Consider the following 22,173-nt stretch of genomic DNA (forward strand, 5'->3'; position numbering starts at 1 on the left):
ATCACACAGACTATATATATGTCACAGCGTAATGTTAAACCCAACTGGTTACCTTACATGAATGGTAATTCCTCTTTGTTGGCATCCATTTTGTCGACTCACCTCACTCATAACCAATACTTAACACACATATAATCGTTACACTGAAAATGGACACCCCTCACATGTCACACAACAGTGAAAGCCTCCATTTTGAATTCCATACTCGTACAAAGTTTATTGGTGAAATCTCTAAGTAAAACGTTCCAGAATAAGGCAATAAAACTTCTAGTAGCCCGTGGTTGACTGTTAGTTACATCACAGCTTGAGAGACCAGAACAGCAAATAAAATACCGATCGGTATTTAAACAGAGTTGACTGCCCGATAGCTAAGCAGAAAATCGCATCCAGTTCAATATAGGTAGCACATCAAATGACTGAGTATAACTTCCCGACCTTGGGAGTAAACGTTACCATCCTCTATCAGTCTTTCTTCCACGATCCAATCGTAGGTTTCCACAACAACGTGTACGTAACTGAAACTGTCGACACACTCCCGGTCTGTACGCTGCCCACCACCAGACAGATGCTACTCTAAAATAATCACTCTTCCACGGTCCTATCGCAGGTTCCCTCTACAACGTGTACACATCCAGCTAGCACGGCGCCCACCACCAGACAGACGCTACTTTAAAACAATAACTGGCCACACAGGCAAAATATAAACTGGCGCCACCATCTTAACCAATCAGCAAGCGCTATAATAAAATATTAACTGCTCCCTGGATCTTAACCAATCAGCAAACGTTATTATAAAATAATAACTGCTCCCCTGGTTTCAACTCATCACAGGTTATAGGAACAGAATCAGAGAAAACGGAAAAACAGAAAGATGAGAGGAAGTAAGCCATCTATATAAAAGAAATAAGACTTAGATCAGAAAGGAACAAACTACAGGCCATCTATGAAGAGTAAAAAGAACTAGAACAAACAGAGAAAGGTATAAGGATAGAAGAAGAGGAAAGAAATGGAAAGGAAAAACTGACGTGCCGAAATATAAATGGCACAAAACATAGGTCTGGAAACTAGCAGTTTTTGAAATCTATGGGGTTTTATTATATATCATCAGTACAGGTGCTCTGGAGTAACATAACATCAGATATATACTGGAGGAAGACAGCATTATAACATGTGCTCGGAAGGGCGCAAATAGCCATAGATGCTGACGCGCCCTTTAAACACCATCAATCAATCAACATGTGCTCGGTATGACCACCATTCATGATAACGCAGGCATAAGCACGTTTCCTCATTGAAAATTGTAAATGTTCAAATAACCCTTGCTTGTCTTAATGAGTTGACAACCATTGACAATGCATTCCCGGAGTTCTTGAATAGGCTGGAATACATAAAACATTTCAAATATCCACAAAAAAAAAATTCCAGAACATTCAAGTTGGGGTACCTGGGAGGCCATGTTGTGCCATTGCATAATACAATAAAGATAATGATTAGTAAAGTTTCGACAGCAATTAAATTTAATGGTATTAAAGACCAATGATAAATGATAGTCAAAGATGACAATAATCTAAATTCCACTGTAATATATTACGTATAACACATAATCGGAACTTACTTTCTAAAGGGTTTAGTAGTAAGTAATGTTTACCATGGACTTTATTTTTTAGAATGGACAGATGTGTCTTCATACAAAAGAAGGAGGTCTGCACATAATGTTTATAGTCATTCAGGTATGTTGTATTTTATGACAGCATGCCATGGCTAAAGGATTATTTATGTCTGTGTCTTGTTCTTTTATTATACCATTGCTTTATTTTATGCTGCTTATGGAGTGAACTGTAGATAAAATGCTTTGGAGGCAGAAGCACAAGATGGAATGACTGAAATCTGAAGTTATCACCTCTCCAGTCTGTATATCCTATAGGCCTATATTGTATTTGACTCTTTTTATAAGAAGCCCTAGTTGGTATTTGTGGTATCTATGTGGGACTTTGTGGGGTTTCAAGCATTGATATTATTTATTAATTAATTAATTTGTACCCATATCTAGGTAGTTTACCATTCACATGCTGAAACAGTTCAGGGATTATGTCAGAGAGAAAGAAGCATAATGGCTATAGCTAAAGATGCCTTTAGTTTTAGTGATGGTGAAAATTGTATTTCGTTTTCTATTCTAAATCTGTGGTGTGTGGCATATACAGCTTACCAGCATTATAACCACTTGTAGTACGTGTGTCCATTGGGGAAATGCAGCTACTATCTCGCATGAGAAGAAAACGAATTGGTGGTGAATGGCGGTGATTTAGACCTTTAGTTCCCATATTTGTGATAGGTAATAAGAAAACGTTACTTTGATCTTATCTTATATCAAAACATATGTTGAAAATGATGTCCACGTTTCTGGATGCAAGAATCATAACGGAGAAACTTGCATATATTCAGGCAAGAATACAGCTAAGTCTTAGAAAACCTTCATGCTGATTAGCACAAGAATGCGACATGTCACAAAGATCAGCATTAAAAGAATTGAAAATGCTGCACTTTTATCCTTATAGAGTGAGAGTGTTTCATCAGTTAGCAAGGACAAGGAAATTCAGCGACTCACATGAAGTTTTGTGAGTGGATGTTGCAGTTTGTTCATGATGATATTGTTGATCCAACTCAATTAATAATGACAAATAAAGCTTGGTTTCATTTAAACAGTTATGTCCACTCATAGATTACAAGGTACTGAGACACAAAAATCCTCATCTATTGCATGAAGTTCTTCTCCACGATCAGAAAATGAGCGTGTGGTGTGGCATTACTGCACACAGGGTAATAAGCTTATGATAGTTAACTCACAACATTTTGTGCGAGATATACTGCAGCTTTTTTTTTTATTTATTTTTTTTGTAATGTTAACTGAATATGAAAAACCGCATGCTTACTTCCAGCAGGATAACTCCACTGCACATACAGGTACTATATTGTATTATACTTATTTACATTCCATGTTTTTCATTCAGTGCTTTTCAGCTAGAATATGAAACATATCAAAAAATCTTTAATAGTACTACAAAGTCTTATTTCATAGTCACAATGTAGTTGGAATATATACAGAAGGGTTTTACAATATATTAGTACAATACAAGGGGTTACAGTATTATCAAGGCAAAAATATTCATGCAGCATTGTTGACTGATATAATTTCATGTACAAAATAGAAGGCGTGATAAATTAGGTTGTTATTTAATTTGACCCTTAATTAATCTTATGTTTTGATATATTATTTTAATGTACCGAAGTACATATGATATTTCCATGCAGATATTCTGCGTCATCATACGATGAAAGAGTAATGGAACGGAGAAAATCCCGGCGCCAGAGAGAGTTTTTCTCTGTTCCATTACTCTTATGTTTTGAGTTTAATATTTTATATCCATAGGGAGGCTATTGGTAATATTGTTATTGCCATATAATATACTCCTTTCTGATAGCACGACAGACTTGCCGATGGAGTATGAAAGTAATTTTTTTTACGAGTATTTGTACTATGAACTGTTGAATTACTTGTTAAGTTTTCATGATTACATACAAGGAAGTTTATTAATGAAAAAATATACTGACAAGCCATGGGTATTATTTGTAATTTTTTTATAATGGTCATGCACGATTCCAAGATTTAGCGCCTACTGTTATCCTAATTACTCTTCTTTGTAGTAGGAATATACTGTTACTATCTGTAGAATATCCCTAGAAGATTGTTCCAAAACTCATTATTGAGTGGAAGTATGCGAAGTATACTTAATTAAATTGTCTTTATAATGTTTCTAGTAAATAGTATTTTCTTCTAATTTAATGCTTACATGTTTACCATAGTGTAGAAATGATCGGGACGAAATTGAAATACAAACTGCTGAGCCATTTATACCCGAACCCACGCTTTCAGAAGTCGAAATTGCGATAGAAAATCTGAAAAAGTACAAGTCTCCAGGTATCGATCAAATTCCAGCAGAATTAATACAAGAGGGTGGAAGTGCATTATATAACGAAATTTATAAACTTGTACTTGCTATTTGGGAAAAGGAAATTGTACCAGAACAATGGAAGGAGTCCATAATTGTACCTATTTTTAAAAAGGGGGACAAAACCAACTGTGGTAACTTTCGAGGAATATCACTTTTGTTGACGTCGTACAAAATTTTGTCCAATATTCTTTTGAGAAGATTAACTCCGTACGTAGATGAAATTATTGGGGATCATCAGTGTGGTTTTCGGCGTAACAGATCGACTATTGATCAGATTTTTTGTATTTGACAGATAATGGAGAAAATATGGGAGTATAAGGGTACAGTACATCAGTTATTCATAGATTTCAAAAAGGCGTATGACTCGGTTAAGAGGGAAGTATTATATGATATTCTTATTGAATTTGGTATTCCCAAGAAACTAGTTCGATTAATTAAAATGTGTCTCAGTGAAACATACAGCAGAGTCCGTATAGGTCAGTTTCTATCTGATGCTTTTCCAATTCACTGCAGGCTAAAGCAGGGAGATGCACTATCACCTTTACTTTTTAACTTCGCTTTAGAATATGCCATTAGGAAAGTTCAGGATAACAGAGAGGGTTTGGAATTGAACGGGTTACATCAGCTTCTTGTCTATGCGGATGACGTGAATATGTTAGGAGAAAATACACAAACGATTAGGGAAAACACGGAAATTTTACTTGAAGCAAGTAGAGCGATCGGTTTGGAAGTAAATCCCGAAAAGACAAAGTATATGATTATGTCTCGTGACCAGAATATTGTACGAAATGGAAATATAAAAATTGGAGATTTATCCTTCGAAGAGGTGGAAAAATTCAAATATCTTGGAGCAACAGTAACAAATATAAATGACACTCGGGAGGAAATTAAACGCAGAATAAATATGGGAAATGCGTGTTATTATTCGGTTGAGAAGCTCTTATCATCCAGTCGGCTGTCGAAAAATCTGAAAGTTAGAATTTATAAAACAGTTATATTACCGGTTGTTCTGTATGGTTGTGAAACTTGGACTCTCACTCTGAGAGAGGAACATAGGTTCAGGGTGTTTGAGAATAAGGTGCTAAGGAAAATATTTGGTGCTAAGCGGGATGAAGTTACAGGAGAATGGAGAAAGTTACACAACACAGAACTGCACGCATTGTATTCTTCACCTGACATAATTAGGAACATTAAATCCAGACGTTTGAGATGGGCAGGGCATGTAGCACGTATGGGCGAATCCAGAAATGCATATAGAGTGTTAGTTGGGAGACCGGAGGGAAAAAGACCTTTAGGGAGGCCGAGACGTAGATGGGAGGATAATATTAAAATGGATTTGAGGGAGGTGGGGTATGATGATAGAGACTGGATTAATCTTGCACAGGATAGGGACCGCTGGCGGGCTTATGTGAGGGCGGCAATGAACCTTCGGGTTCCTTAAAAGCCATTTGTAAGTAAGTAAGTTTACCATAGTGTTCATTTTTGTGTAGTCTTTATTCAAATCTCTGTTTATGACTTTATTAGGCAAATCATGTTATCACTTAACACCAATACATATTCCATTATGTTTGGTTTTTATTATTTTTTTATTGTGTACATTTTATTCAGTTGTTGGTTCCTGGTTTAATTATGTGATTCATACTTGCTTGTAACTTAATTCCAATGTTTTTATTTTTACTGTATATATTTTATTGAATTATCGGCTTCTCATTTTATGAGATTCGTATTTTGAATCTAACAGCATTAATATGTATTCCACTGTTTTATTAGGTAATTTTTTTATTTAACTGCCTCTTTTGATCTCATCATGTAAATCGTATCTGTATGTAATTAAATCCAATACAGTTGTATGTTCAACTATGTAAACAACTTTTAATCCTGGTTGAGTGTAAGAGAAAGCCCAATTGCCTTAACTCTGCCAGGTTAAATAAAGTCATTATTATTATTATTATTATTATTATTATTATTATTATTATTATTATTATTGTTATTATTGTTGTTTTTTAAGGCATTGATATTTACAATCTCTTGCGTAAATCTAATAGCAGAATATGCTGAATTTCGTTGGGGGGGGGGGGGAGTAGTTTCTGTAATACGTTTTTTCCAATTTAATATTATATTATCAGTTTGTAAGTCAAGAAATATAATTAGAAGCATTAGAAAAATTGTTTAAAGATCGCGTAAGTAGTCACTGTTGTTCGCCAGCTCATTCCCTATATTTAAATATTTGTGATTTTATCTGTGGAGGGATTTAAAACATAAAGTATAATATGTGGACAATCCACATACCGGTACTCTTGAAAAACTGGAGAATGAAATTAGGCAAGTGTTGGATAAAATTACAAATAAAGAGTTGCAGAACGTGATTTTCTACATTGATGTGATTCTTGCATTCAGAAAGGTGTACGTCATTTTCAACATACTGGTATTCCCAAGAAACTAGTTCGATTCATTAAAATGTGTCTCAGTGAAACATACAGCAGAGTCCGTATAGGTCAGTTTCTATTTGATGCTTTTCCAATTCACTGCGGGCTAAAGCAGGGAGATGCACTATCACCTTTACTTTTTAACTTTACTTTAGAATATGTCATTAGGAAAGTTCAGGATAACAGGCAGGGTTTGGAATTGAATGGGTTACATCAGCTTCTTGTCTATGCGGATGACGTGAATATGTTAGGAGAAAATCCACAAACGGTTTGGAAGTAAATCCCGAAAAGACAAAGTATATGATTATGTCATGTGACCAGAATATTGTACAAAATGGAAATATAAAAATTCGAGATTTATCCTTCGAAGGGGTGGAAAAATTCAAATATCTTGGAGCAACAGTAACAAATATAAATGACACTCGGGAGGAAATTAAACGCAGAATAAATATGGGAAATGCGTGTTATTATTCGGTTGAGAAGCTTTTATCATCTAGTCTGCTGTCAAAAAATCTGAAAGTTAGAATTTATAGAACAGTTATATTACCAGTTGTTCTGTATGGTTGTGAAACTTGGACTCTCACTCTGAGAGAGGAACAGAGATTAAGGGTGTTTGAGAATAAGGTGCTTAGGAAAATATTTGGGGCTAAGCGGGATGAAGTTACAAGAGAATGGAGAAAGTTACACAACGCAGAACTGCACGCATTATATTCTTCACCTGACATAATTAGGAACATTAAATCCAGACGTTTGAGATGGGCAGGGCATGTAGCACGTATGGGCGAATCCAGAAATGCATATAGTGTGTTAGTTGGGAGACCGGAGGGGAAAAAGACCTTTAGGGAGGCCGAGACGTAGATGGGAAGATAATATTAAAATGGATTTGAGGGAGGTGGGGTATTATGATAGCAACTGGATTAATCTTGCACAGGATAGGGACCGATGGCGGGCTTATGTGAGGGCGGCAATGAACCTTCGGGTTCCTTAAAAGCCATTTGTAAGTAAGTAAGTAAGTATGCTTCATTAAAAGTTAAGATCAACGTAACGTTTTCTTATTACCTCTTACCGGCACATTATTTGTAATGGACTATAGGTACAAATCACCACCATTTACTGCTGATTTGTTTTTCTCCCATGCAACAGTGTGTTCAGATGTCCCTACTAAACATAAGCATTATGGCAGGTTATAATGCCGGTAAGTTGTATATGCTACGCACTGTATCTTTGCATCTCCACAGTCCTAAAAAATTGTGCCTTGTCTGCAGTTGGTGAAGAAGTTAATGAATCTGAGCAATCAGCTTGGTCTTTGAGAATAGAATCTCGAACATCATGGACTAATTACAATGATAAGCAGTCTTCACAGTCTTCAAGATCTTCACAGTCTTCACAGACTGCTACTTTAGCAAAAGGTACGCTGTTGTGTACGTTGGAAGTAGTTGTAGAGAAGTGTTGTAATTATTAGTAGATAAGTGTACGTACATCTTTCTTTTAAATGTAAATGTTATGTTACTTATATAGGGAGTTTTTTTTTTAAACTAAATAATTCTGTGATGTTCAGGTAAAGGGGGATAAGTCATTTTTTTGTGCAGGTGGAATTTTGTTCCCCAGATGAACACACAAGTTAAATTATACAAATGAGTGTGCAAAAATCAAAGAATACTAGCAGTTGTTGTGCTTTATTTGTGTAGAAAATTATTTGCAATAATGGTTCGAAGTTTAATTTTCATTTTTCTTCAAACTCATTTTTATGACTTATCTCCCTTTACCCAAACACCACAAATTATATTAAAAGTTGTTGGTAAAGGGATTACAAGACCACCAATATCAAATTCTGCCCGCCATTGTCTCTGCACCTTAATCATGTTCTCACATTTTCAAGAACACTTTAATAGTAATATGCGTTACAAGAGCGGTATGTTGAAGTTTTCATGTTCGAGGAAAAGTTTGAAAAAGCAAAACTTAGTTTATTAGATACCTGAAAGAGGAATTTCTAATTAGTTGCAATGAAATCTCCATCTTGGTTTCTGTTCAATGACGGCAAATTTGCAAAACAAAAATATCTATCTTCAACATTGTTGCTTTAAAATGTTTTCTGTGTTTACTATACTCCAGCAGGCCGTGATATACGTCTGTCTTTTTTTTCCCCCAGTCTATAAATGCGAACTTAAAACAAACGGTAAGGTTATGTAATGATTTATTTTTCATTTTAATATTTTAACAATATTATTTATATAACATATTGCAGTAATAACATCGGCATCTGGAATCTTGTTGATTTTTCACGGCTTCCTTAATGTTACTTGCATCACGAATGCAGTAACTTTAGTGGAGTTGTAGAGTTTACTTAATTTTTGCAAATATTTAAAAACAATTAACAGTGCAATTTAGGTGAAATTGGAGTGGTAAGTTTCCAATTTATAATTATTACTATATTGAACGTCTCTAAAAATAATATGTTAAAAGCCTAAAGCAGTAAAATCAATATGTCACTTAAGCGGTAAGAAGAGGGAAATTGTTATGTGTATTAGGTTGGGAATACTGAATGTGGAATTTTAGACTTTCCGCAGATTGGTTTTGTGCGGAAACCAAGCAAATACGCACGATCTCGCACAAAATCCACTTACATTGGTCAAAAGAAAATGTCCGAGCCATCTTTTTAATTACCTGTTGCTACTGGCAACCAAACTGAAAATAAAAGAAAAACAAATTAATGGCTATACACACTAGCCATGACAGTGCCAAATACTAACAGTTTGATCAGGTTATCTTTAATACTTTCTCTGTTATTAACGTTGAAAAAGTGTAAATATTATTGTGGGACACTCTGTATTTGTCATCGTCATCATTATCATAATTTTATTATTATTATTATTATTATTATTATTATTATTATTATTATTATTATTATTATTATTATTATTATTTAAGAAGATATATAATACAGCAACTAAAAACTTATTGGTTTACATGGATATAAGAGACCCACACTGTGTTCAAGGCAAGTTTCCCCTCCTTATCTTAAATCCAATACTAGGCATGTTTTATGACGGTTAAAATTCTGCAGTGCTCGGGAAAAGTGATATAAGTCAGTTTCCACTAACCTTTTTTGATAATTTATTGACAACTTACACTGGTTTATGTCGATTTGATTTTTTTCTGTATGAATTATTGTAATGGGAGGAATACTTAAGTATTTTTTTCCAAGCGAGCAGATTTTCCGTAAGTTGTCAATAAATTATCAAAAAAAGGGTTGTGGAAACGACTTGTGTGACTTTTCCCGAGCACTGCAGAATTTACCTAGAATATGAACTAACAATGTGACTTGATTGCAGTTGGTCATGAAGTTAATAGGCCTCAGCTGTCATCTCCATCCCCCAAAGCAGAGCTTCGGATATCAGAGAAAAATTGTGGTGTTTCACCTTTGTTTCAAGGCAAGTATCCCCTCCTTGTCTTAATTCTATTGCCCTGTCTTAGAAGCAAAATAGTTCTGTTTTATGGCCACCAAAATTATGATCAGTCTTAAAACATAACACTGTGATTTGATTGCAGTTCGTCAGGAACTGAGAAGACCTTGGGAATCACCTCTGACATCGAAAACAGAACCTCAAACACAGGTGAAAAGTTACAGTGTCTCACCTGAGGAAAAGAAAGTCGAACAGTCTTCACCACCTTCCCAGGTTGCTGCTTCAAAAAAAGGTATCTGGTATTATGTTCATTTTGGTTATATAGTAAAACCTCGTTTTAACTTTCCCGTTTTTTAAGGAATATCTGTTAAATCCCAGCCAAATTACCATAAGAATAATATAGCTAATTCATGCTTTTAATGAAACTTGGTTTAAGGAAAATCCCGCTTATAAGGAATACAGTAGAACTTCTTTTTAACGAATCTCTAGGGGATTACTTTTTTTTCCCCCCTTAAAAGGGATTTACATAAAATGGAAAGGAAAGGCTAAAATAAGTACCGGTAGTACTAGCATGTGTGATATATACCAAACTTTATTATAACCATTATTTATTATCTACAATACATTTTATTACATTATTTTTTAAATTTTCAAATGATGAGGCAAGAATGTTTTTCTGTTTGTTTGAACTCAAACCACACTGGAATTCTGCATTGAAAATTTCTTCTTTCTTCTTTATTATTCTTCATAATAAATTATAAGCTGTATATTTCTTATAGGCTATATATTTATTTTTCCTTCCTTTGCCCTTTTTGTTCTCTTTATCAGTCAATGAATTTATTATCATAGCCTTTTTATCGTGAATTTTATTTAATTTTTGTATTTCTTTTCTTTCTTATTACTATTTTATTACATTCCATTTTGATATATTCTTCCTTACGTTTTTCCATATTAACCATTTGTACTAAATGAGTTGCTTTCACTATATTCCAATGTATTTTACTTTTTTTTTTTCCTATTATGGTATTATTTTCATGTTGTTTAGTGTCTATTTTATTATGCTATTATTATTATTATTATTATTATTATTATTATTATTATTATTATTATTATTATTATTATTATTTTTGTAACATGTTAGTATTCTGTTCTTTAACTTTTTGTTAAATTTTAACTGCTTGTATACTTTGTGACCTGGTAGAGTGTAAGAGAAGGTCCTATGGCCTTAACTCTGCCAGTATAAATAAAGAATTATTATTATTATTATTATTATTATTATTATTATTATTATTATTATTATTATTATTATTATAAAGAATTATTAATGAAGTAGATGACAAACTATGCTTTTTGCCATATGTGATAATGTTACTTAAGGATTAGCCTCGACATCTCGTATTATTTTCACTTTCTGTTTCATAGTTAATTTCTTCTGTTTAGTCGTCATTATTTATTTGTATGTATTTATTTACACTGCAAGTGGGCAAGCACCCAGTGGCAGTGGTATACACAATATAAACAATACACAAAAAAAAAAAGATAAGCAATACACAATAAATTTACAATTTTATACACAATGCAATAAGAATACACAATATAACTTAACAAAATAATAATAAAACATAAATAAAATACCTAATTTTACATTACAACCTACATAATTATGTATAGGCCCTACATACAGTAAGTTTCAATAGTATTTCATTTTATTCTCATCTCACTCACTGTAATGGCACTATGACGCATTTCACTGACACTTTAGGACACATTTCACTGACACTTTAGAACACATTTCATTGATCGGAACTATTCACTGGACTGTAAAACCATAACTCCACTGACTCACCTTGCTTCACTGATACAACAGTTCAAATAAGTCAAATAATTACACCTTTATGCATACTGTACTTATAAACAGAACTACATTTAAACTAAACATTTCTAGTCTAAGGCCCTCTTACACGCTATTTTTAAATAATTTACAATTCAAACCAAGGAAGTAACTCGTCAGGCTAAATAAATACATGTCACCTTAAAAAATTAAATGTTAAATGTCACCTTAATTTTAATTTGCACTTGATACACAACTTTTTAAATTATTCTTGAAACTCCTTAAGGAAGGACAGCCCTCAAAGACCTCTACAGGTAGGTCATTCCAATCATTTATAGTTCTATTTAAAAATGAGAATTTACCTACATCCGTTTTCTGTTTCCTACATTTGATTTTAAAATCATGATCGTTGCTACCATAGTACGTTGGCTTTTCTAACCGAGCCGTTATGTCTACCCATGCTTTCTGACCTAGATGTGCTCTATACAATGATGTTATTCTAGTTTTCCTACGTCTGTTTTCCAAAGTTTCCCATTTAAGTTCTTTAGTGATGCATAAACAGCATAAAGTAACAAAAAACGTAGAAACAGGATCCACACAACTCGAGAGAACAACAAGGCAAGACCATAAAGACTGATACTACCACATTACTATCAATTGACATGCACTGTCGATGATGCTGGTACTATTGGTCATTGTAAGTCGAGTTGATATTTCGAGCTTCATTATCACAAAATCACTTGAAATGTGTTCCTTAAAGCGAGATTTTTCTTAACTGGGTTTCCTTAAAAAGTGGGAATTCATTACATTATTCTTAAGGCAAGTTTGCTGAGATTTAACTGATCATTCCTTAAAAATGGAAAAGTTAAAACGGGGTTTTACTGTACTTTTCAAAAAATGTAACTATGACTCACTGCACTTCTTTCAAGAACTTGAGTCTGGTGATCCTATTTGACTCTGGACTGAAGCTAAGGGTAAAGAAATGTGAGAAGGGAAATTTCCACTTCATAATTAACCAAGATATTTTCGCAGGATAACTTCAGTTCTCAAAACTGGTTCAAAGGTAGTGTGCCACCCAACACCTGTGTGTGTCACTGTTTTCCTTACAAGTAGACGTCTTTGTCATACCCCATCATTCTTGCACTTTCACTTGAATCCACGTCTTTGAGAAAAAACTTTACCTGCAGGACCATTATAAAGTTCTAAAAGTCTCATTTCTGTATTAGTGTTTTATCAGAAGTACTTTTTACTTGACATGCAGTGTAAGTAAGATGGGAAATTTACATTGAATTTAAATATGTTGTATTATTTTCAGGTGCTTCCAAGTGCCTTGCTGCAAAACGCTTAGAATCTCTTCAGAAGAAGTTAGCAATGCAGCAGAAGAATTCCAAACAGTCAGATTTTCAGTCAGCATCAATAGAATCTACTAACAATAACAAAGGTAGGAGAAATGTTTGTAAGACATGAAGGTTAATATTAATAATGATATTAATGAAGTCCACACCTGTGGAGTAATGGTTAGCGCGTCTGGCTGTGAAACCAGGTGGCCCGGGTTCGATTCCTGGTCGGGACAAGTTACCTGGTTGAGGTTTTTTCCGGGGTTTCCCCTCAACCCAATATGAGGAAATGCTGGGTAACTTTCTGTGCTGGACTCCGGACTCATTTCACTGGCATTATCACCTTCATCTCATTCAGACGCTAAATAACCTAAGATGTTGATAAAGCGTCGTAAAATAACCTACTAAAATAAAAATTTTAATGAAGATTCGTATTGCTGCATATCTAATTCTCAAGTAAAAGAAAAGTAGAGACATAATTTTAATAGTGTGTTCCATTTTAGTGATATAAATTGCTGCACATGCTGGTTTATCGTGGAGCTGTCACTGTTTTTTATGCAATCTCTAGCCCAAGAGAGTAGAGGAGGTTAATCCCTTGCATTTGATTTTTGGAATCTTTGAACAATATAAACAGAAGATGAAATTGAAATGGATCAAGATATACATGCACAATAATATTTGATGTTATTTCAGGGCTCAAGATGAATGTCACAAGTCCAACACTCAGCATAAATAAATATGGTAGTCGCACTTTTGACACAGTTTCAACTAAGGAGCAAGTTGATGTTGAGAAAATTGATGCAGATAATTCCTTCACTCAAGAACTTATGGAATGGGAACCAATAGAGGAAGAAAAGATTTTGTCACATGTAAGGATACTGCTCTTTGATTTCGTAGATTAAACAAGCATCTTTGGTTTATACAGGGTGAACCGTAAGTAATGTCATTAATTCCAGGAAATTATTCCTTGAGATATTGCAAACAAACAAGTTTAATTTAATTTTTCTCGTCTTTGCTTTCTTTCCGAGATAAAAATTATTTTATATGAAACATTTCATAATGTGTTTTGGGAAAGCCATTGATTTAATTACCAATATGTTCTGTCAGTTTAAGAGAACAATTTATTATAATAATAAATGATTTAAAGAAAATTAGCTTCGTCCTTTAAATACGCATAAATTTGATCCAAACAAATGTAACATTTAAAAATTCCTTCTCAGAATAAAACGTTACATTTGTTCAGGTCAAATTTCTGCACATTTAAAACACAAACTAAAATTCTTTCAATCATTTGTTATCATAATACAGTCCCTTCTTAAATTGATTGAATATATTGGGAATTAGATCAATTGCTTTCCCAAAACATGCTATGAAATGTTTTATATAAAACAATTTTTATCTTGGAAAGGAAGGGAAAAACGAACAAAATTGTATTAAACTTTTTCAATCGAAATATCTCAAAGAATAACCTCGAGAAATCAATGACATTATTTACAGTTTAACCTGTATATTTGATAAGTTTCTTCACAATAATTACAATTATTTTCATATGTGATGTGGCAGCAGTTAGTGGATTTAACAGGAGGATATCCTCCAGGACGGTGATTGCTGTTTGAATTTATTGAATTGAATTTCATTACAGTCTGTGTGCACAAATATGTACAATCGACAAAGTCAGTATTAGGACCATATCATCAGAATTATAAAGTAAACAAGCAGAAGACATAAAAGACTATAAAATCATAACAAAAACACTAAACATTAGTATTAAAAAAAATCATTCATATAATAAAAGATTTATTTACCAAGCAATCAGAGATACAACTGTTAAAAGACCTCCTTTGCAGATTAAAAACATAAGAAGAAAATTTATTTGCAATTTTTAAAGACATAAATAATAAAATAATTATTCATTGTTTTAGTTAGCTACATTTGAATAAGTCAAAATGGTCATGATTTCTGGTATTACGTAGGTGTACGTCACTCTTATATGTCAATATATTTTATGTAAATCATCTTTTACAAAATTTAAGGCTTGATAAATGTACTGTGATGTTACAGTCATTATTGTTAAACTGCTGAGATAAGGTTCGCAGTTGGATCTGCCGGTCGTTCAAAATTATCGTCTTAATGCCTGTGACATTCCGCTGGGTTGCAGCTGTTACCAGCTGCCCAGAAAGTGGCTAGCCACGAAGGTTCTCATGGCCGTCTGCAAAGAATGCACACCACCTGGAGATGTTGCTACGATCCATAGTCTTCCCCGTACATGCCACACACGCCCCTGTGAATTTCACTCGGGTTATGTCCTTTAGCCCACAAAAATCGCACAACACTTCACTGCTCTTCACAAGTTGACGACTGTAACATGTGTGCCATCTTTGTTGTGTAGTTCACGCTTCTCTCGTTAGACCTGCACTTGCAAAACAAATTGTGTCTGTAGTGGAAACTTCAAGCTGTATCTCGGGGAAATGTCATCCCAGCAGCAATACTAACGCAGAATAAAGGCCCATTCACAATGAAAATTTAACATAAACACAGAAGTTTGCGCCCAGGTTATCAAATGGGATCATTCACAATGATTCACATAAACATTGACATAAACATTACTGTAAGACGTTAACATGGAAGTTTGCGAACTCCAGGGGTGATTTCTCAGGGCATGCTATGCTTGCTGCGCAAGCCCAATATTTTCGTAGAATGTGTATTTCTCAAAATGGGATTACGTACATTAACATTTATTTTGATTTTTGGAATACTGTATAGGTATAATACCATCTGCAGGTTGCACATCGCAAGTATTACAACGCTTGCTCGTTTCTCGGAGCTACAGGAAAGACGTAGAAACAGCGAGAATATGATGCGTGCGCAAGTGCCTTCCTCCTAGGCGCACATGCTTCTGTTATATGTTGTTTGAAGCTCTGGTCCGAGAGCTACATCAACGACTATTTAACATTATACAGACCAGTATTGACAGCGGGAATGTACTGTGATTTGCGAGTGCAATGTAATTGTATGAGTGGAATGCATGTGTTAGCTGCTGCATGTATTATTAATTCTTAAACATTAATTTGAAGTATTGCAGTGAGTTCGGAATTGTGTGTTATTGAAACCTTATTATTAAATCCATTTTCCCGAAGGACTATTCAAGAGAAGACAGACATAGAGAATATGTGATGGTTGGCAGTGTCGAAAAAACTAAATAAACTGTTTTGTTGGCCTTGTTTCTTATATTATATCGAACTTCTACATCTGATAAGCGAATATGATCCATGACTCATAATGTTTTCATAATTATAAAATAAATTATTTATGTGGGTCTGATTATTTTTATTAATTAGGAATTATTATATCCTCCCATCGTCCCCTATGAATAAAAGAGCAAGCCTAACTTTTGTGACTAGCATTCACCTCTGGCGAACTCCAAACTTTCATGCTTATGCTTACGTGATTTGCAAACAGTACACAATCGTGGAGCGCTGATGTATACGACAGAATATGAGGAATTGGCGTCGTTATGTTTCCATGGTTACCAAGTATCTTAGTGGTTATGTTTATGTTCCCATCGTGAATGTTCTTGATTTTACCGTAATGTTTACATTTTTAAGTTAACGCTTATATTATGTTTAATTTTCATTCCTTAAAAATTATTGTGCATTACTTTCCTTGTAGTTTGATGTGCTGTATTTAATTTCTTTCAGATCCAAGAAGTTCGCAACCAGATTCAGCAGGATGGTGGAATAAACCCAGACGAGATTATGCAGAAGCCAGACTATGAAACTATGTCTGTGTTCTCTGAAAGTGGAAAGACTGAGTGGTTTATAGTGCTCGACACAAACATACTGCTGTCTAGTTTGACTTATGTTGAAGAGCTGCGGGACACTAATTTTAAAGGTACTAATTATTTTACCTTATTACCAAGTGCCTGTACTTGGATGAATTCAGGAATTCATAATTTTCTCGTTTTATCTAATCTTTTAAACTTCAATTTATTTCTGTTTCGTCCATATTTACTGTATATGTCCTGTTTCTGCTGTTATAAACGCATGCTGTTGTTATCCAATGCTGGCTGTCCACACCTGTGGAGCAGTGGTCAGCGCGTCTGGCCGCAAAACCAGGTGGTCGGGGTAAGTTACCTGGTTGAGGTTTTTCCGGGGTTTTCCCTCAACCCAATACGAGCAAATGCTGGGTAACTTTCGGTGCTGGACCCTGGACTCATTTCACCGGCATTATCACCTTCATTTCATTCAGACGCTAAATAACTTGAGATGTTGATACAGCGTCGTAAAATAACCCAATAAAATGAAAAAAAAAAATGAAATGCTGGACTTTGGCAATGAAGCCATTAGTTCGCTTGCTCTCCAATATTTCTCTGTGGTGGATCCAACAGGTAGAACTTCACAGGTTTGTAGATGCAAATCAAGATTTCAGGTATAACTCCCTGTAAAGTTGATTTGAATAATTTTCAAGGGAAAAATTGTTCCGGGGCCGGGTATCCAACCCGGGACCTTTGGTTTAACGTACCAATGCTCTACCAACTGAGCTACCCAGGAACTCTACCTGACACCGATCCAATTTTTCCCTCTATATCCACAGACCTCAAAGTGGGCTGACAACCGGAACAATTTTTTCCCTTGAAAATTATTCAAATCAACTTTACAGGGAGTTATACCTGAAATCTTGATTTGCCTAATACATGTCACTGTTCGTTAACAGAAAACCACAATTTAAGTCACACGGAGTTAGTGTGCACTCGAAGTTGGTTGCTTGACGGTTGTCAGCCCACTTTGAGGTCTGTGGATATAGAGGGAAAAATTGGATCGGTGTCGGTTAGAGTTCCCGAGTAGCTCAGTGGTAGAGCGTTGGTACGTTAAACCAAAGGTCCCGGGTTCGATACCCGGCTCCGGAACAATTTTTCCCTCGAAATTATTCAAATCAACTTTACAGGGAGTTATACCTGAAATCTTGATTTGCATAATACACGTCACTGTTCGTTAACAGAAAACCACAGTTTAAGTCACACGGAGTTAGTGTGCACTCGAAGTTGGTTGCTTGACGGTTGTCAGCCCACTTTGAGGTCTGTGGATATAGAGGGAAAAATTGGATTGGTGTCGGGTAGAGTTCCCGGGTAGCTCAGTTGGTAGAGTGTTGGTACGTTAAACCAAAGGTCCCGGGTTCGATACCCGGCCCCGGAACAATTTTTCCCTTGAAAATTTTTCAGGTTTGTAGATGTTCTGCAGTCATTTCTTCTTCTTTGTGGCATAGAGGACAATTAGGATTCGTATGTTGTTGTTGTTTTCTAATGCCAGCCGTTTGACAATAAAGTCATTTGACCTCTTGCACTCCAATATTTTTTCAAAGATATTGTCATGGTTAGCAACTGACGCACAGATTTTGAGGTGTTCCGAATCCATTTCTTGATTTGAGTTGCACAATGGGCAGTTAGGGGACTGATATATTCCAATTCTATGCAAATGCTTGGCCAAACAGTCATGGCCTGTTGCCAATCTAAATGCAGCTACAGACGATTTGCGTGGTAAATTGGGAATCAACTGTGGATTATGATGCAGAGTTCCATTTTTTCCCTTGAGATTGTGTTATCAAATTTTGTTTGTTGAAGTCTAAGTATGTAGGTTTAATAAATCTTTTCACAGAGTAATACGTAGATTTAGTAACAGGTCTGTAAGTAGCAGTGCTGCCCTTCTTTGCTAAAGCATCCGCATTCTCTTTTCCACAATGGGATGGTATCCATTGGAATACAATTCCTTCATTGAGTTTAGGATTCGTATAAATTCCTATTTTATTCAAGTGTTTGGCCAAATAATCATGTTCCGTAAGCAGTCTGAATTTTACTACTGCAGATTTACGTGGGATTTCTGGAATAATTTCTGTTTTTTTTTTTTTTATTAAAATGCTCCATTTTTTATCTTCGGCTTTGTTACATAGTGCTTGGTTTTGCTTGATTTTATATTTGTTTTTAATTAATCTTTTCATGGATTGAAAAGGTAGGCTTTTATTTGTATTCTGAATTAAATTCGATCCTTTTTTGGCAAGAAAGTCAGCATTTTCATTTCCAGCAATCCCGCAATGTGCAGGTATCCATTGCAATTGAATTCTTTTCTGTAGTTTTTGAAGTTGTTGAATCATTTTGTGACATTCTTTAATTTGGATTGACATCATTTTATATGAATTTGTTGCATATAATGCTGCTTTAGAATCAGAGAGAATGACAGCATTTTGAAATTTATCTATTCTGTATAGTAGGTGTTGGAGTGAGATATGAATAGCCATTATTTCCGCATCAAAATTTGTTGTATGATGTCCTGCTGGTTGATAAAATGAGAATAACGCACACGTAATTCCTGATCCTGAGTTGTTATCGATAGTAGACCCATCTGTGTAGATGTGTAACCATTCTTCTGGTGGGTATCTATTGTTCACAGCTTCTAATGCTAGTGCTTTTAGTACAGGTTTGGAAGTTTCAGATTTTGTAACTGGTTCTTCTAAATCTAGCTGAATATTAATTGGTTCGAAGGTTAGAGGGTTTTCTCTGGTTAAAATGTTTTCTTTAGATTTAGGGAGATTCAATTCTGTTTTTATTTCCGTGACTTTGGACAGGAAACTTGTTTGTGTTTTCAACTTAGTTGGTTGTAACAGTCTTTTTTTTTTTCCCATTTTGTTGTTAACCGTAGCATTTTTTCATGGTGTGTTAGTGCCTGCTCCTCTAGAGTTAGACATATTGCAAATACCATATGTATGCTGACGACTTGCAAATTTATTTGCATTTTCACCCTGACGAGACTAGTGACGCAGTTAACAAAATAAACGAAGACTTGAATTCGATTTCACTGTGGGCACACAAATTTGGATTAAGGTTAAATCCAGAGAAATCACAAGCAATCGTAATGGGACATAATCGTCTACAAAGCACTCTTGATAGTAGTACTATACCACATATAATATTGAATGGGATTATTGTTAAATACAGTGAAACAGTTAAAAATCTTGGCATTTTTATGGATAGCGATCTAAATTGGAACACTCAAGTGTAACACACATTTGCAAAAAAATATTTTCTCAGCTTCACTCCTTGTTCCATATGAAAGAATTTCTACCACTTACTCTAAAAAAGAATCTTATTCAGACGCTTGTAATGCCCCATTTTGATTATTGCAATTCCTTGCTAACTAATGTAAGTTCACTCTTAGCTGAGAGACTACAACATGTTCATAATGTGTGCATACTATTCATCTGCAATACTCGTAAATTTGACCATATAACACCATCCCTCCGGTTACTTTCATGGGTGCATCTGAAGGAACGAAGAACAATACATTCACTGTCTCTTCTGTTTAGAATCATGCATACTTCTACTCCGAATTATCTGTTATCGCGCTTTCAATTTCTTACAACTCTTCGAAACCGACATCAAGCACTTCTTTCTATCCCTCATCATAGAACGTCTTTATACTCATCTTCCTATACTGTAGAAATACCTCGCCTCTGGAATTCGTTACCTAATGACGTCAGGGACTGCCGGACTTTATCACAATTCAAAATTAAATTGGAAAATTTTGTCTTAGTTAATGTTTTTAGGTATTGCTAGAAGTATTGATTTGTGTTTTTTTTTCTTTCTTTTTCTTTTTTAATCTAGATTAAAATTGCAAGTTTCTTGTTTATGTTAGTTAATTAGTTAGGATACAATTAATTATGATACTTAATCACTCATTTAAAGTTTGTGTGACTGCAACCTGTGTTTATTTTGTGTGGCTTTACTTTGTTTATAGTGTTTTTTTTTCTCTCTCTCTCTTTATTTTTTGTGTGGCTTTATTTTGTATATAGTGTATTTTTTTCTCTGTTTATTTCTATTATTGTATTTATATTCCTGATGTTGTGGAAGAGAAGGCCTGATGGCCTTAACTACACCATAATAAATAAATAAATATTGGAAGGTTTGTTATTTACACATTTAATTAAACACGTTCTTAGTTGGATTTGTTATGCTTGGTTACTTCAAGTAAGTGCGTTTCCTCCCTTACTCACGAAAGACTTCTTTAGAAGCAGTATTTAGAATTAATATTATCATCATCAGCATAGCTTAGTCGACAGAGGTGCTTCCCTTCCCTTCTCATCTGGTGCTGCACTCAGGATGAATTCAATTCCCACTTGGACTGATTCCCTGGTTGGGTTTCTTCCTAGATTTTCCCCAACTGTCAGCTGAGTGTCAGGAAATCGATGGCGAATCCTGTCACAAAAATATCATCAATGCTAAATAACCTAGTAGTTGATAGAGCATCGTTAAATAATAAATAAAAAAATAGTATTCCCCTTACGTCATATTGCTCTTGCCCTTTTACTGGAGTCGAAAATGCTGCCTCTTTGTTAAAAGGATGGTGAAAGTGGTTAGTGTGTGCAGTGGCGGTGCGTCAATAAGAGCACAAGAGCACGTGAACACCTTTTTTCCATTAAAGCACGACTAGGTTTATTATTTGATACCGTATTGACATAGTGGGGATGTATAATATCAGAGTCGAGTATTTTAAACTTCCCGCATCTTGCATAAACTTCTTATGTAAACTTGGCAACATCCGTTCACGTAAAAGCCGTGCTCTTTTCGAGTTGGTTACAGGAATTTCACGCATGCGCGGGAGAAAATTGTCTTATGACTCGTCAAGAGCACAAAGCGTTAAGTAAACATGATGAGCATCTATCCTACAGATGTCAGGTCCATCGATGCCTATCGTTAAAGTGCTATATCTCGAGGAGGAAATTTAATAGACTGTAGATGTCAGCATCTGACTGTAGGAACGTTTACTTACGTGTACAGTGCTGCTACGAGAGTGTAGTTTGTGAATTACTACACTTCAATGTCGGCATAATAGCATAGTTTGACTTTCAAACACGTGCTGGCTGACTGTGGCGGTGGTATGAATTTAAGTATCTATATGGCAGTGTATAATATTTAAGAATAATATTTACTGGCATGTATTTATAGTAATCTATGCGAGTGGAATTACAGTACTGGTATAGGCTATAGTATATCAGTGTGTTGTGAATCAAAATATATTGCTGAACACACGCGTTTGTAAATAACGAGACCGTGGTATGTATTCATTTTTAACAAACGTAAACAATGAACTCAGTTCAAGTAATTTTGAACAGTAAAGA

The 22,173-nt window shown here is 34.8% G+C and overlaps 2 protein-coding genes across 3 annotated transcripts in view; both read left to right on the forward strand.

Moving 5' to 3' along the window:
• Positions 1-9,975, forward strand: part of LOC138691787 (uncharacterized) — a 52,230-nt gene extending 42,255 nt beyond the window's left edge. The window contains exons 4-6 of one of the 2 annotated variants that reach the window (XM_069814180.1): positions 1,668-1,730; positions 7,702-7,845; positions 9,769-9,975. In XM_069814180.1, the coding sequence (XP_069670281.1) occupies positions 1,668-1,730; positions 7,702-7,845; positions 9,769-9,959 (398 nt within the window). In that variant the 3' untranslated portion in view covers positions 9,960-9,975. The remainder of the gene's footprint in view (positions 1-1,667; positions 1,731-7,701; positions 7,846-9,768) is intronic. The other variant, XM_069814181.1, reaches the window with a different exon arrangement.
• A 5-nt stretch (positions 9,976-9,980) lies between these two features.
• The window catches only part of Swt1 (Swt1 RNA endoribonuclease), a 34,203-nt gene continuing 22,010 nt past the window's right edge, over positions 9,981-22,173 (forward strand). The window contains exons 1-4 of the mRNA XM_069814179.1: positions 9,981-10,132; positions 12,987-13,112; positions 13,702-13,877; positions 16,707-16,899. Coding sequence (XP_069670280.1) covers positions 13,043-13,112; positions 13,702-13,877; positions 16,707-16,899 — 439 coding nt within the window. The 5' untranslated portion in view covers positions 9,981-10,132; positions 12,987-13,042. The remainder of the gene's footprint in view (positions 10,133-12,986; positions 13,113-13,701; positions 13,878-16,706; positions 16,900-22,173) is intronic.

This window comes from Periplaneta americana, chromosome 16, assembly GCF_040183065.1.
Source record: "Periplaneta americana isolate PAMFEO1 chromosome 16, P.americana_PAMFEO1_priV1, whole genome shotgun sequence".
In the NCBI taxonomy this organism is placed as follows: Eukaryota; Metazoa; Arthropoda; class Insecta; order Blattodea; family Blattidae; genus Periplaneta; species Periplaneta americana.